This window comes from Bison bison, unplaced genomic scaffold, assembly GCF_000754665.1.
Source record: "Bison bison bison isolate TAMUID 2011002044 unplaced genomic scaffold, Bison_UMD1.0 scf7180017864389, whole genome shotgun sequence".
NCBI classification, from domain to species: domain Eukaryota; kingdom Metazoa; phylum Chordata; class Mammalia; order Artiodactyla; family Bovidae; genus Bison; species Bison bison.
In genome coordinates, this window is record NW_011494961.1 from 4487942 (window position 1) to 4504790 (window position 16849).

The window sequence follows — 16849 nt, forward strand, 5'->3', positions numbered from 1 at the left end:
TGTGGAAGATGGATTTGATGGACACTGTGGTGGAAGCAAGGAAACCAGTTAAAATGAGCTGTAGATGACAGTGACTTGAAGAGACTGGCAGTGAAAGTATAGAGGAGTTGGTAATTAGATTTAAGATAAATTTTGGAGTCAGAAGCATGGATGTTGCTAGGTTGGATGTAGAGAGCAGAGTGAAGGAAGGGGAGAAGAAAGCCTCCTGGATTTCTGACTTAACAAAGTGGACTGAAGTGGGCTTTACTGAGTGGAGTCAGCTGCAGATCTCTGTTAGTCTGCTAGGGCTGCTCTAACGGAGGATGAGTGACTTCAACAACAGAAATTTATTTTGTCACAGTTCTGGAGGGTAGAAGTCCAAGATCATGTTTCTGATGAGAACTCTATTCCTGGCATACGAACGGCTACCTTCTCACTATGTCCTGATGTATACTTCCTTGGTATGTGCACATGGATAAAGAGAGTGCAAGAGAGTGAGAATTCTCTTCTTATAAGGACACTAATTCTGGTGGATCAGGGTACCACTCTTACGGCCTCATTTAGCCTTTGTTACCTCTTAAAGGCCCCGTCTCCAAACACAGTCACACTGGGAGACAGGGAAGAAAGCAATAATAAAAGGTGTTGCGTCGTACTGGGGACCCACTAAGAGGCCTGTAAAACAAAACTCAGGATTGTCCTCCCTGAAGAATAAGAAAAGAAAGGTATTCACATACCAGTTCCCATCTGTCTTTGGCTGAAGGTTACTCCTGGTCATATTAACCACCTGGCACGTTTGGCCTGCTGTACCTGCTGTCCCAGCCACTGTCCTCAGACAGAAAGATGCAGATGCTTGAGATAGGAAGCCTGGGACAGGTAGGGGAGCAATTCTCCAACTGTAGATGACCTCAGAGATAGGCCAGGGAGACATGGCAGGATAGCAACAGCGTCTGCTACAGTGGTTAATGGTGGGAATCTTAGGAACTTTTCAGTGGGCTGTGCTTCCTGCCATGCAGAGGAGTCTGGTCTACTGGGAGAGCACAGAAGCGGACTTTGAGAGAAAGAGACAGAGTTAGTGGCAGCAGAAGCCCTGATTCCAGCTGGTTTTGAGGCCCTGGGCCCAGCTCTGTTCAATTCATACTAGATTTTTTTTTCATTGGAGGATAATTGCTTTACAATGTTGTGTTGGTTTCTGCCACATATCAAGATGAATCAGCCATAGGTATAGATATGTCCTCTCTCTCTTGAACCTCCCTGTCACCTCCCACTCCATCCCTCCCCTCTAGGTTATCACAGAGCACTGCAACCCATATTAGATTTTTAAGGTGATTAATTTCTAGAAGTAGCAACACAATTAAATCCCATTAGAAGGAGAATAACATAGAGAATGATATGACTGTTCAGATATGGAATATATTAAAGAAGAGTTTATTCCATTTAGAAGCAATATTTTGAAGTTTTAGATCAACTGTAGATATACCCTAGACCTAAGGACATAAAGAAAAAGCTGTTCAGGCCTTGGGTTTGCAGGAAGTGTTGTCTTCCCAGCTCCAGACATGAGATCTGCTTAAGCCTGTGTCCCTAAGACTGGAACCTGATCTTCACAACCAAATCCTCGTAACTCATATCAATCCAAATCAGAATCTGACCCATTTCAAATAAATCCAACAGGTTTATGTTCTGTATTTCACTTTCCAATATCCTTGTTTATTTTAGTGCATTTATTCTGTCCTGCCCCTTTTGGAAGGAACTTTGCCCCCCTATAGCTCTACACAATGTGCTTGAAAGCATTGTTTTTTTTTTTTTATTTTTTTATTTTTTTTGAAAGCATTGTTTTTATAATACAGTTACTAGAATTTGTTCAGACTATAGGGGAAAAATGCAATAAGAGGATTTTGGTCTGTAGTTTTGTCTCTTCTTTCTGGATAGGTGACGTCACCAGAACAGAAGATCTCAACATTAAGCCCTGTTTCTACTTTATCTTTTAACTCGAGAGATGATGACTTCATGCTAGAATTCTCTGAGGAGTCCCTGAAAGGGCAAACTTTACCTGGTAATGTTCACTTTCTCAGCGTAGATAATTGCTCCCGTATGGTTCTAATCTATCTGTCCATGTAAAATGAGATTTTTCATTTGAGAGATTGCTGCTGCTGCTAAGTCGCTTTAGTCGTGTCCAACTCTGTGCGACCCCATAGACGGCAGCCCACCAGGCTCCCCCATCCCTGGGATTCTCCAAGCAAGAACACTGGAGTGGGTTGCCATTTCCTTCTCCAATGCATAAAAGTGAAAGTGAAGTCGCTCAGTCATGTCGGACTCTTAGCGACCCCATGAACTGCAGCCCACCAGGCTCCTCCATCCATGGGATTTTCCAGGCAAGAGTACTGGAGTGGCGTGCCATCGCCTTCTCTGTGAGAGATTGCTACTAAACTAAAAATAATCTTGAAACCAGACTTAGTGTCTTATACCCTCACACCTTCCCACACTCTGCTTTGACTTTTTCTGTTGAGGATGGCTCTTACTTCCAAATCCAGTACTCCCTTCTAGCTCTCTGGTACCTTCTTTATCCTCTCATCTTCTCATCTCAGACCTCTACCATTGCCAACACTTCTCACAGCTGTAACTCCAGAACCTGGCCCCTCTGTAGCTCCTCCCCCCCGACCGGGGAACAGGTTCATTGTGAATGTCAATCATGGTTGACCTTCTCATAACCTCTCAGCTTCCCCTCTTTTGCTTTGGGATCCTGGCATTATCAGGGAGCTCTTCAACTGCTGTGACCTCAACTGCATTCTCAGGCTTCTGTGTCTTCATACGTTACACTTCTTCTTCCCTATGAGTAATTTCCTGCTTCTTGATAAGATAATACATTTATAGATCTCTTCCACTAACTTCTGTTCCTTAATCTCATCAATGTATCTTCCCTTGATTCTGAAGTTAGGCTGAGTGAGGAGTAAAGTTGTAGGTAATATTTTGGTCGTGGGTGGATGATATAAAAATAAAAGCTTAAAGTGTCTGGAGAATTGGGTTGGAGAAGGTTTAGTGGGTGTGGGTGGTAGAGGAAGCAAGGTAGGAAAGAGTCAGTATGGGAAGAGTGAGCATCTGAGACAAGTGAAGCGACAGTGACAGACAGATGGTCGACACAGTGCTGCCATGACTTACTATTTAATCAGGTGTTAACTTTTCTGTCAATGTCGCTTAGTCAGTTTGTTAGGAGTATATCATAACACTTTACAAAAGAATGCCATTGACTTACCTGCTGTCCTGCTACCTTCCCAAGTGACCGCCAGGGTTTATTTCCAACGAAACAGAAACTCTGTCAAGAAGGAACATTATTATAAAACAGGAAACCATAGCATTTTAGGTAAAAACTTTAAGCTGATATAGTTCTCATGCAGTATTACTATTTATTCAGCAAATATTACTGCTTTTAATATTTTCAGGAATATATTAACTACTAGTGATGCTGAAAGGAATTCTAAAACTCAGCCAAAATCTGCCATAACATGTGTTTAACACAGTTGAACTCTTATCACATAACAATGTATCAAAATAAAGCTAAAAGTCTTCTTTACCCTGAAGGTCAACATATTAATCCATGAGTGTAATAAATATATGAGAGGTTATAACACATCAGTAAATAAACCTTGAACTTCAGTCTCTGGAGAAGGAATATAAAATTGAGAAAAAAACCTAAGTTTGGTTTCTTGTCTTAACTCTGCCAATTGGTAGTTAGGTTACCTCTAGGCCTTGGTTGGCAACCTCATCTGTAAAGTGAGAATGATGAATCCCTTCTTGGTTGTAAAGTACTTGAAAGGTTCAGTGTTATATAAATATAATGCAGTATTTGGTGGGGTAGGTGTGGTGGTGGTGAGTGGAAATTATTAGCTAAGAAAGAAAAGAAAAAGAGAAGGATTTCAAGTTTATCAACCTTAAAAAAGTTTCAGAGTCTAAAATTAAATCTGAAATCTTTATTTTTTTGAGACTAAAAAATTAAAATTTTTTAAAAGGAAATGTGACTTTCTTTTTCTGGCACGAGGCATGTTGCTACTTTTTGCTTTTTTGTATGAATACCCACCGTTTTCTAAAGATTGAGTGATATCTGTAATACATTTTTAATCAGCTCTCTCTTTTTCAGTAATGAAAAAATCAAGTTCTCTGGAGAATAAGAACCTTCAGAGGCTTTCCTTTGAAGTAAGTAGAACCCGAGCTCCACTTGTTGCTTTGCCGCCTGCCAGTGGGCCACCTGACTCAGATTCTTGTTCACATATGATGGTCTGTGACAGGCAGAAGGCTTCTGGTCCTCCCATATTCAGCCTGCGTGAAGAGTCAGCAGTTCCTTCTTTCAGCTTTGGGCCCAAGGACCAAAGCGAAGCTTCTTTCTCTAATGAATCTAGGGAAGTGACTCCAAGTGAGGTTTCCCTTCTTGATAATACATCTACTCAAAGCAAGTGGCTGAAATATCAAAATACACGCCAGTGCAACTTGACTACTCCAGACAGAGTTGATGAGAAAGTTACAGACGGCTTCTTTGCTGAGGCTGTTTCTGGGATGCATTTTAGTAACACAGGTGAAAGAGAGAATGATGCTGTGAATGGAAGTTCTTTAGACCCTGTGTATTTACAAATGATGAAACACATGCTTCAACAGCAGCAGCAGGATTTTAGCAGTCAAGATTCGGTTTGCAGAAAGAAGGCATTTTCTTTGAATATAAACGAGGCTTCTAAGACTGAGGAAGTTCAGAATATGTTAGGAGAGTATGCCTGCTACAACTGCAGTGTAACAGGACATTTACAGGTGAGGAAATGTCCCAGGGTTTTCTTGGTGCATCTTTTCCAGTACTTATCTGAATTTCAGCAAAAGAATTACCAAAGTCATACAGGTGAAATGATTTTAGTCTTGAAGCCAGTGGCTTTGGGATTTTTTTTTTAAGAGTTTTCCAGAACTTTTGCTACAGTCACATTTTTTTAAAAAATTCTTTTTATTTATTTACTGAATTTATTTGGCTGCACCAGGTCTTAGATGTGGCCTATGGGATCTTAGTTCCCCAATCAGGAATCACACCCAGAGTCCCTGCAGTGGGAGCATGGAGTCTTAGTCACTGGACCACCAGGAAAGTCCCAGTCACATCTTTGACTTAAGACCTTTCTAGAGGTTGTAAACACTAAATTACGTATTTGAAAGTGTCTGGTGCAGTATCTGGACATAAAAGGTACTTAAATTATAGTTCTGTTTCCACCATCACTTCCACTACTACTACTACTATTGTTTTCATTTTTACTATCAGCTCAGTTTTGATTATTTTCATTTCACTATGAGCTCAGTTTTGCTGACCAGATCATTATTAGGGTAAAGGTACATCCTACTTACATTGGTTATGAACAATTCTTACTGTAATTGTGACCAGAAGTAGAGATACATAATGATTCACTCACATCAGTTAAATTTTTCCTACAAAAATATTTAAAAACTTATTAAGGGGCCGACAAGAGAAGTTAGTCTTATTTATCATTAAAAGTGCCATGTCATAGCCTTTCCTGCTATACTCAATTTCCCATTTAAAATTAGAAAATGATTTCATGCATTCTGGAAATCAAAAGAAAAATACAATATTTTCTATAGAATTTGCTTATTAGTAAACAGTATTTTTCTGGAATTATTGTAATAACTTGAATTATTGCATTTCAGGAGGTAAAAGACTCTGAGCTATGCTTCCCAAGTGGGCAGAAAGTAAAATCTGCATGTATTCCCCAAAGGCAGATTCACATACCAGCTGTTTTTCAGTCTCCTGCTCATTATAAGCAGGTTTTTACATCTTGTCTCACAGGTATGAGACAAGATTTTTTTTTATTTTATTATGATTGATTGCTGCTTAATGTCAATAGTATAACTGTGAGAAAGTGTAGCATCTTATATTATGAATTTTTATATTAAATTTCTACTTGACATTTGCTATTTTCTGTATATTTAATCCAGGTTTTGACAGTAACTTATATTTTAATTTCAGATCAAAATTGAGTTTAAGAGTGGGAAATGACAGCATTATCTTGTTCAATATGTAGTGTAAACATTTTTTTAAAACTAAAAGTGTTACAGGTAGTTTTGATAAATCAAGTAGGAAATTTTAAGTATGGTGTATGATTAGTTTTGATTGTTTTTTTTATACAAGAGTAATACTCGTCTTTTTAAAAATGGATGTTAGTGTTATGTTACAGTTTACTCTGTCAAAGGCTATTTTCAGATTTATCTAATAGTACATATCTGATACAAACGTGAAATTATTTTGTATTTAATTTTCATCTGTATATATTTTTAAATTACCTTAACAATTTTTTTTGTAGAACATTTAAATATATTGCTATTTGGATTGGCACAAAGGTTGCACAAAGCTCTTTCAAAAGTTGACATATCATTTTACACATCATCAAATGGAGACAAACTGAAAAATGTAGAAAATAATGTGCCATCCTGCCATCATCAGCAGCCTGCAAAACTGGTCATGGTTAAAAAGGAAGGTCCAAATAAGGTATTTTTCCCTCTTCCCCTCCTTTTGTTAGACTTACTTGTTTATAAAAGTCTTGGTACCTGTTGCTTTACAAAAAGTTTAAAGTGTTAAGTCTTGACGAGGAGTCTTCTGCTTGAGGCATTAGTAACTAACATATAGTAAACACTCAGTACATTTTTCCTGAAAGTTGATCTGCATTCGAGGATACAAAAATATGAGTTAAGATCAGCTTTCAGATTGCTTGGGAACTTGCTGCATAGTAGCAGATGGAGAAAAAGATGTAAAAGGAAATTTTATATAATACTGGAATGTATAAAAATAGGAGGGATGCGCAAATTACAGGAAGGGCACTAAGAAGGGAATATGTCCCCACCTGAGGGCTTAGAGAATGCAGGGATGAGCCTGAAGAAAGTAGGGCTGAGACTGGCCTCTAGTACGAGTAACAAAGCTGATACGGCTGGAGGAGTAGAGAAGCACACTGACTTAATTCATATTGCTGATGACATTATTATGGAAGAAGTTAAGTTAGTGAAATGTGTGTAATGTTGACTGATGGTTTGTACTCGTAACTGTACTTTCACTCATAATACAGCTTTCCTCCACTGCTTGCATATTCCACTTTGTTAGTTGAGTATGTAAATTTGGATTTAAATTTAGTTGCAAAAGCAAGAATTCATAAGTAATATTGGAGAAGTCTCCAAGCAGCCTTTAGAAAAGTCTTGACAAACATGGTACTAAAACAGTAAAATAAATAAATAAATAAAAACATGATTTTTCTCACTAAGTTTCAATATCTTTGTCCCCTCAGGGTCGTCTCTTTTATACCTGTGATGGACCCAAAGCTGACCAATGTAAATTTTTTAAGTGGTTTGAAGAAATGACCCCAGGATATTTAACACAGGAAAAATCTCTACCTAGCATGGTTTTAAGTGATATAAAAAGTATTGGCTTCTACTTAAGAAGTCAAAAGATACCCCTCTATGAGGAATGCCAACTTTTCGTGAGGTATGTTTTATGATGCTAAGTAACTGCCTCTAATTGTATCAAAATAGCAACCTCACAGAATTATCACCAGTTTTCAAAGAGTTTGAGTTAGGAAAAATATCTAAAAGATACCTCAGTTTTTATAACTGTAAAATGGGAATAATTCTCTAAAGCTGTTTATGGTCCTCTCTAAATATTGAGCAGATATTTGGGGTGGCTCAGTGGTAAAGAATCTGCCTGCAAATGCAGGAGATGCAGGACATTCCTGATCCCTGTGTCAGGAAGATCCCCTGGAGAAAGAAATGGTAACCCACTCCAGTATTCTTACCTGGAAAATCCCATGGACAGAGGAGCCTGGTGGGTTACAGTCCATAGGGTCGCAAAGAGTCAGACACCACTTAGCAACTAAACCACATTAAACAAGCATTGAACAGTGTCAGCAATATGAAGATTACTGGCAGGAATGCCATTTTTCTAACCACTTTTACATTAATCATAATCCTAAGGAAAACTCTGTGGAACAAACCCCAAGAATAATTTTTATCAGTGCAGGATAATACATCAGAGAAGGCAATGGCACCCCACTCCAGTACTCTTGCCTGGAAAATCCCATGGATGGAGGAGCCTTGTAGGCTGCAGTCCATGGAGTCGAGAAGAGTCAGACATGACTGAGCGACTTCACTTTGACTTTTCATTTCCTGCATTGGAGAAGGAAATGGCAACCCACTCCAGTGTTCTTGCCTGGAGAATCCCAGGGACAGGGGAGCCTGGTGGCTGCCGTCTATGGGGTCACACAGAGTCGGACACGACTGAAGTGACTTAACAGCAGCAGATAATACATAGTGATCATTCACAAACCTCAACTACATAGTTTATAGTATCATAGAATGCTACTTTTTGGAAACAGTCATTATAAAAGTTGAATTACCCAAAAAGTGAAATAATGAGCATTTGGACGATAATTTAATAATAACAGATTTATTGGGAGCTTGTATATGTCAGGTACTCTTCTAAACACTCTGAAATATTATTTCATTTAATTGTCATAATTTATAAGCTATGGAAATATAGTCTATTACTCCATTTTACAGTTATAGAAACTGAAGTAGTCTATCTTTTGGATACTATTCCTATCTGTCTCTTTTAAAAGTAATGATGTTTCTGTGAGGCTTGTCTTTGACACAATATATTTTTATTGTGTATATATACGAGATCCAACCAGTCCATCCTAAAGGAGATCAGTCCTGGGTGCTCTTTGGAAGGAATGATGCTAAAGCTGAAACTCCAGTACTTTGGCCACCTCATGTGCAGAGTTGACTCATTGGAAAAGACTATGATGCTGAGAGGGATTGGGGGCAGGAGGAGAAGGGGACGACAGAGGATGAGATGGCTGGATGGCATCACTGACTCGATGGACGTGAGTTTGAGTGAACTCTGGGAGTTGGTGATGGACAGGGAGGCCTGGCGTGCTGCAATTCATGGGGTCGCAAAGATTCGGACAAGACTGAGCAACTGAACTGAACTGAACTGATATATATGTATGAAAGTGGGTTTCCCAGGTGGCTCAGTGGTAAAGAACTCACCTGCCAATGCATGAGTAGAAAGAGATGCGGGTTTGATCCCTTGGTCAGGAAGATCCCCTGGAGAAGAAAATGGCAACCTACTCCAGTATTTTTGCCTGGGAATCTCATGGACAGAGGAGGCTGTTTGGCTACAGTCCAGTTCAGTTCAGTCGCTCAGTCATGTTGGACTCTGTGACCCCATGGACTGCAGCACTCCAGGCTTCCCTGTCCATTACCAACTCCCAGAGCTTGCTCAAACTCATGTCCATCAAGTTGGTGATGCCTTCCAACCATCTCATCCTCTGTTGTCTCCTTCTCCTCCTGCTTTCATTCTTTCCCAGCATCACAGTCTTTTCAAATGAGTCGGTTCTTCGCATCAGGTGGCCAAAGAATTGGAATCTCAGCTTCAGTATCAGTCCTTCCAATGAATATTCAGGACTGATTTCTTTTAGGATGTATTGGTTTGATCTCCTTGCAGTCCAAGGGACTCTCAAGAGTCTTCTCCAACACCACAGTTCAAAAGCATCAATTCTTTGGTGCTCAGCTTTCTTTATAGTCCAACTCTCATATCCATACATGAATACTGGAAAAACCATAGCTTTGACTAGACAGACCTTTGTTGGCAAATTAATGTCTCTGCTTTTTGATATGCTGTCTAGGTTGGTCACAGATTTTCTTTAAAGGAACAAGCATCTTTTAATTTCCTGGCTGCAGTCACCATCTGCAGTGATTTTGGAGCCCAAGGAAATAAAGTCTGCCACTGTTTCCATTGTTTCCCCATCTATTTGCCATGAAGTGATGGGACTGTATGCCATGATCTTCATTTTCTGAGTGTTGAGTTTTAAGCCAGCTTTTAAACTCTCCTCTTTCACTTTCATCAAGAGGCTCTTTAGTTCTTCTTCGCTTTCTGCTATAAGGGTGGTGTCATCTGCATGTCTGGGGTTATTGATATTTCTCCCAGCAATCTTAATTCCAGCTTGTGCTTCATCCAGCCCAGCATTTCTCACAATGCACTCTGCATATAAGTTAAATAAGCAGGGTGACAATATACAACCTTGACGTACTCCTTTCCAGATTTGGAACCAGTCTGCTATTCCATGTCCAGTTCTAACTGTTGCTTCTTGACCTGCATACAGATTTCTCAGGAGGAAGATAAGGTCATCTGGTATTCCCATCTCTTTAAGAATCTTCCACAGTTTATTGTGATCCACACAGTCAAAGGCTTTGGCATAGTCAATAAAGCAGAAGTAGATGTTTTTCTGGAACTCTCTTGCTTTTTTGATGATCCAGTGGATATTGTCTATTTGATCTCTGGTTCCTCTACCTTTTCTAAATCCAGCTTGAACATCTGGAATTACACGGTTGAAGTCCATGGGGGCTACAGTCCATGGGGTCACAAGAGAGTTGGACATGACTTAGTGACTAATCAGAACAACAATATATAAAAGCATATAAACATACACACTCTTTGGTTCTTTCCTTTTCATACTCTGTTTTAAAGAAAAATTTTAAAAAACATTTGTACTTTCAAACTTCCAGTTGCAAAATAAATAAGTCCTGCAGATGTATACAGCATGGTGACTGTGGTTAATATTATTTTACTGTATATTTGAAAGTTGATAAGAATAAGAGTTCTCATTACAATAAAAAAATTTTATTAAAAAAATTTTATACATGCAATGAGTTCTTCAGTGCTTTTTAAAAAAATTCAATATATTTATTTATTTGGTATGCCTTGCAGCATGTGGGATCTTAGTTCCCCAGCCAGGGATCAAACCCAGGTCCTCTGCAGTGAATGCTTGTCATCCTAATCAATGGGCCACCAGGGAATTCCCCTTAATTTATTTAAAAATAAACAAAAACACTTCATTTTTTTTTCACAAGAAAAAAACTTTGTGACTGTGTGGTGATGGTTGTTAACTTGACTTACTATGGTGATAATTTCATAGTATACACATAAATCATGATGTTGTACACCTGGAATAATATAGTATATGTTAATTATCTCAAAAAAAACTTCATACTTTAATATTCAAATTCAGGTTTGGCTCTTACTCATTTTGCAGGAAAGGATTTGATTTTCAAAGAAAACGGTATGGTAAACTAAAGAAGTTTACTACTGTAGATCCTGAATTTTATAATGAACCTAAGAGCAAACTTTATCTTAAACTGAGTCGGAAAGAAAGTTCATCTGCTTACAGCAAAGGTGGGTTGATATGATGATGCTGTGACTGAATCTAGCCTTGTATCTTAGTTTTATGTGTGGTGTGCTGTGTGCTCAGGTTGCTCAGTCGTGTCTGACTGTTTTATGACCCCATGGACTGTAGCCTGCCAGGCTCCTCTGTCCATTGAATTTTCCAGGCAAGAACACTGGAGTGGGTTGCCATTTCCTCCTCCAGGGGATCTTGGAGGAGGGGATCGAACCTGAGTCTCCTGTGTCTCCTCTGTTGGCAGACAGATTCTTTACCACTGAGCCACCTGGAAGCCCCATCTCAGTTACATACAGCTCTCTATGTAAATTCTTTGTATTAAAGAGATTTTTAAAAGTACAGTTGCACAGTATATATCGTGAATTATTGTGTAATGAATTAAACCATTTCTTTTGAAAATAGCATATTTTATTCTCCCCCTCACCCCTAGAAAATATATTTAAAATTTTATTTTTTAAAAAACCTTATTATAGGCTGCCAAAAACTGTTTAATTTTGTTTAAAAAGTCACATGAGCTCTTGGCATTGTATGAACTGAATTTAATATCAAAAATAAGCTGAAAATGTAGAGTTTTTTGATACTTCTGTCACTGCTGCACAATATGACAACACTGGACCCCAGCTTTTGTATATTTGGAGATAAAATTCTTAGTAAATTATTTTTCTAAGGACCTTATGTACACTAATTTGGGTTAATTATTATGTTGGTTTCATGACCTACTCTTGTGATTTATCCTCACCTAGCTTGCTTTAGTTATTTGATTAGTTATTTTAAATGATAAAAGTGAATCAACAAAGCAAAGCTAAATCTAGTACCAATTATAGCTACCTATAGTTCATACAGAGAAACCCCACTAACTTACCTAGTTGTTTCTCCTAAGGCAGTTAGCATTTCATCCCTGTGTTCATCAACATCTTGCTTTCCTTTGTATATGTTTATACAAATGAATTCCTTAGAAAGCATATTTTAAGTTTTAAGGTTTTTAAAATGTTACTCAAGTGATATAGTTCTGTAAGTAATCTTATAGAATTTATCTTTTTTACTTACTAGTATAATATATTGCTGCAGTATATAGATATTATTGATGTTGATCTAAAATCTAGTCTAGATTACTTGTGTATATAGTATTTTATTTTGTGACAGTGCCACAGTTCATTCATTCATTCTTCCATCGATGATCATTTGGTTTCTAAGTTTTGCCATTGTGAACAGTGTGCCATAAATATTCTTATGCTATCCTGTAGATGTGCAAGAGTTTCCTTTAGATATAATCCTAGGAATGAAAATGCTGTTACAGGAAATGAAAATGCCACACAAACCTGTAGGCTCTAGTGCCCAACTGATATCTAAAGCGGTTACATCAATTTACGCTCCTATCTGGTGGCTCAGCAGACTCAAATGAGCATAAAATGATCTCATTGTGGTTTTAGTTTACATTTCTCTGCTTGCCAGTGATGTTGAATAGCTCTTCATGTGTTTATTAGTTACATATTTCTTCTTACGCATTTTATTATTGTGTTGTTTATAATCTTACAGTTCTTATATATTTTTCATGTAATCTTTTGTTGATATATAAATATATATATAGTGACTAACTTCTTTCATGTATAAAACAGTAATAATAATACTACCTATCTGACATTTAAAATGTCTGCTGACCCAGAACGTGACATAGGTTATTGTGTTTTACTTAAAAAACAAAATTCCCATACATACATGTCCTGCTGATGGACTCTGATCTATTTACCTATCCTAGGTTCTTAGCAGTTATGTGGGTTGCTGCCCCATTTCTCATGCTCAAAGCCCTCTCTGTAGCCTTAGTTTTTTCCCCAGAGTTTAACCTCAGGATGGATTCTGGAGTCAACTGCTCCAAGAGTGATAGGATTATTCCATCATCTATTAAATAATGTCCCAGTTGGCCTTCTGTACCCGTAATTCCTTGATTGGTAAGCTTGGAGTTAACCTAGCAATCTGTTGGGGGAAATTCTTTGTGTGTGTGTTTTCAGAATTCCTTTCTATCTGTGCAGGATTAGTGGTTTCCCAGCTTTGTAAGATTTTATCATCCTTTTTGTCCCGTTCCCTTTGTGACTTCCTAAAGCATCTCTGAAATAAGTCTGGCTTTCCCTGCCCCACTGCTGGCTGTTTGCCAGTACTGTACTGGATTTGGATTTCATATTTCTTCTGTCATTTCAATAGGATTTAGGGAGAAAGAGGTTTTTTTTCTGTCAACTACTTTGAATTGGAGATCTTTTAAAAAATTGTCAATATTAAATAAAAATGTATTTGCAAATAGGAAATTGCTTAAGTATATGTTACCTCAATTGGCAGATATTTTTAAATAAATTAGGTATAAATTATACTATAGGTCAGCTTTTCCTCAGTTTCCTAAACATATTTCCTTAAAAAAAATAGTTCTGTGGGGGTATTGAATGTGAGTTAATATAAAAATTTTAAAAATTGGTTCCACATTAAACAAATAACCTTAATTCAAGATTTTTCAGTTTTAATATGTGATTTACATTGGACTTACAAAGTAGGAACGTAGTTTTCTTTAAACAGTAATTTTCCCCTTCATATTTATAGTGATTAAGTTATAAAAGAGTGAGTGAAGTTGCTCAGTCGTGTCCTACTCTTTGCAACCCCATGGGCTGTAGCCTACCGCGCTCCTCCATCCATGGGATTTTCCAGGCAAGAGTACTGGTGGGGTGCCATGTCCTTCTCCAGAGGATCTTCCCGACCCAAGAATTGAATGTGGGTCTCCCGCATTGTAGGCAGATGCTTTACCATCTGAGCCACCAGGGAAATCACTAAGTTATAAAAGTATAGTAGCAAAGACAGCTATTACTATTATAAGTAAGTTTTAGAACAAATGCAGTTGACTCTTTGTAGGTGTAAATTCAAACTGATGGTAGAAATAATGCAGGGGCAGTCTGGAAAGTAGCCTACTAGCCATGAGTGCTCAGTGTGCTGTGGAGAAGAAAGGAGAACATTCATTAATCTGGAGCATCTCTTAACTGGAACTTGTATTCTGTGCACAGATTGCCAGATTTATTTGAGCATGGAAACCATTAAAGGGCAGAGCATGTTTTTAGGCTAATATTCTCCCTTGGGAAAATCAAAACTGTTTTATAAGAGAAAAATGAGTTAGATGTTGTTTTTATTTATAGTGTTTTTTTAAAAAATAATTACGAAGTAACTTTAAAAGCATAAAATTGAGTTAAAATCATGGAAATGAAATGTTATGAGTTCTGCTCTCTGGGTGGAATCATGTCAATTATGATAACCATGTTTGTTTTTTGAAAAACAGTGTAGAACTAAGCACCAACGAAAATCCGAGGTAGCTTTGGATTGAGCGTTCTGAGACCTGTAGAATGTTTGTCTTTGCAGATGATCTTTGGGTGGTTTCGAAAACCCTCGACTTTGAATTGGATACTTTCATTGCATGTAGTACTTTCTTTGGACCATCATCTATCAATGAGGTAGAGCTTCTACCTTTGAAAGGTTATTTCCCTTCGAACTGGCCCACTAACAGTAAGTATTACTATGACCATATTACTTTATATTAAAAAAGAATGAAAGACATGTGATGCACTGTAAGCAAGCCTGCTAACTTTGTGTGGGATTATTTGATTAAAGCCAACAAAAAGGGAGAAGGAAATGGCAGCCCACTCCGGTGTTCTTGCCTGGAAAAGTCCATGGACAGAACAACCTGGTGGGCTGCAGTCCATGGGGTTGCATGACTGAGCACACATGCATGAGGTGGGTGGAAGCAGATGGATTGGTAGCAATAACAAAGCCAACAAAAAACATCCGCCTCTACTTCCTATTGGGCTTCCCTGATAGCTCAGTTGGTAAAGAATCCACCTGCAATGCAGGGGACCCCAGTTCAGTTCCTGGGTTGGGAAGATCCACTGGAAAAGAGAAAGGCTACCCACTCCACTGTTCTGGCCTAGAGAATTCCATGGATCATACAGAGTCAGACAGCGGGGAGTCGCAAAGAATCAGACACGACTGGGCTACTTTCACTTTCACTACTTCCTATTACTGTATATGATGTTCCTAAAAATGTGTATTTGGAGAAGGCAATGGCACCCCACTCCAGTACTTTTGCCTGGAGAATCCCATGGATGGAGGAGCCTGGTAGGCTGCAGTCCATGGGGTCGCTAAGAGTTGGACACGACTGAGCGACTTCAATTTGACTTTTCACTTTCCTGCATTGGAGAAGGAAATGGCAACCCACTCCAGCGTTCTTGCCTGGAGAATCCCATGGACAGGGGAGCCTGGTGGGCTGCCGTCTATGGGGTCACACAGAGTTGGACACAACTGAAGTGACTTAGTAGTAGTAGTAAAAATGTGTATACAACAAAATATTTCTATAGCTCAAGTCCCAGAGCACTAACAGTACAGTGAAATCTTGACCTCTCACTTAAGTGTTCTGTTATAGTTGAATTTTACATGGTATATACTTGATTTCTAAAAATATAAATAAGAATTTTCTTAATTTCTTACAAGTTCTGGTTCTTGATTTATTTAATTCTCTTGGTTTGTTGTAGTAGTATATATTTAATAAACCATTTTTATATTGAGAAGGTCTTGTAGATTTTACAGGAGATTTTGTGAGCAGTTGGATACAATGATTTTCATTTTGAGGCTATCTTATCATCTGCCTTTAGAAATTCTTTTTTTTTCTTTTTGGCCATATTGTATGGCATGCAGGATCTTAGTTCCCTAACCAGGAGTTAACCTGTGCCCCCTGTATTGGGAGCATGGAATCTTAATATCTAGATTGCCAAGGAGGTCCCAAGAAATTCTTAATAACACAATAGGGTATGCTGCTGCTGCTGCTGCTGCTTCTAAGTCGCTTCAGTCATGTCCAGCTCTGTGCAACCCCATAGACGGTAGCCCCCCAGGCTCCCCTGTCCCTGGGATTCTTCAGGCAAGAACACTGGAGTGGGTTGCCATTTCCTTTTCCAATGCATGAAAGTGAAAAGTGAAAGTGAAGTCGCTCAGTTGAATCCGACTCTTAGCGACCCCATAGACGGCAGCCCACCAGGCTCCTCCGTCCATGGGATTTTCCAGGCAAGAGTACTGGAGTGGGGTGCCATTGCCTTCTCCAAATAGGGTATGAGCCTTATTTATTTATTTTAAAATTATTATTAGTTTTTAATAAAGAAAGCTTTAGTAAGCTCAAAGTGAAAGTGAAGGTCACTCAGTTGTGTCTGATTCTTTGCGACCCCATGGCCTATATAGTCCATGGAATTCTTGAGGCCAGAATACTGGAGTGGGTAGCCTTTCCCTTCTCCGGGGATCTTCCCAGCCTGGTAAGCTGAATCCCTATCCAATTCTATGAATCTGTTACTTCTCTATACATTTTGATCTCTGGAATAATTTCTGATGGTTGAATTTGATCCATAACTAATTAAGACATGGCATTTAATGACCCACTTCACCTATTTCATAGACTTTTTAAACTTGATTTTTTTTCCCTTTAGAACTGAATAAACCTAGTCAATCAGCTTGAGTTCAGTAAGAGCCTAATTAAATAAACATTTGTCATTTTTCAAATGCATATTTTCAAATTTGTTGCAGTTGTTTCCTCACCAATAAACAGCATTCTA

The 16849-nt window shown here is 38.4% G+C and overlaps 1 protein-coding gene across 5 annotated transcripts in view; it reads left to right on the forward strand.

Annotated features, from left to right (window-relative positions):
• The window catches only part of ZGRF1 (zinc finger, GRF-type containing 1), a 56214-nt gene that overhangs the window by 24944 nt on the left and 14421 nt on the right, over nucleotides 1-16849 (forward strand). For 2 of the 5 annotated variants that reach the window (XM_010858511.1, XM_010858512.1), the window contains 7 exons: nucleotides 1906-2029; nucleotides 4109-4767; nucleotides 5659-5797; nucleotides 6312-6496; nucleotides 7284-7480; nucleotides 11088-11227; nucleotides 14619-14762. In XM_010858511.1, the coding sequence (XP_010856813.1) occupies nucleotides 1906-2029; nucleotides 4109-4767; nucleotides 5659-5797; nucleotides 6312-6496; nucleotides 7284-7480; nucleotides 11088-11227; nucleotides 14619-14762 (1588 nt within the window). The remainder of the gene's footprint in view (nucleotides 1-1905; nucleotides 2030-4108; nucleotides 4768-5658; nucleotides 5798-6311; nucleotides 6497-7283; nucleotides 7481-11087; nucleotides 11228-14618; nucleotides 14763-16849) is intronic. The other 3 variants (XM_010858513.1, XM_010858514.1, XM_010858515.1) reach the window with 2 other exon arrangements.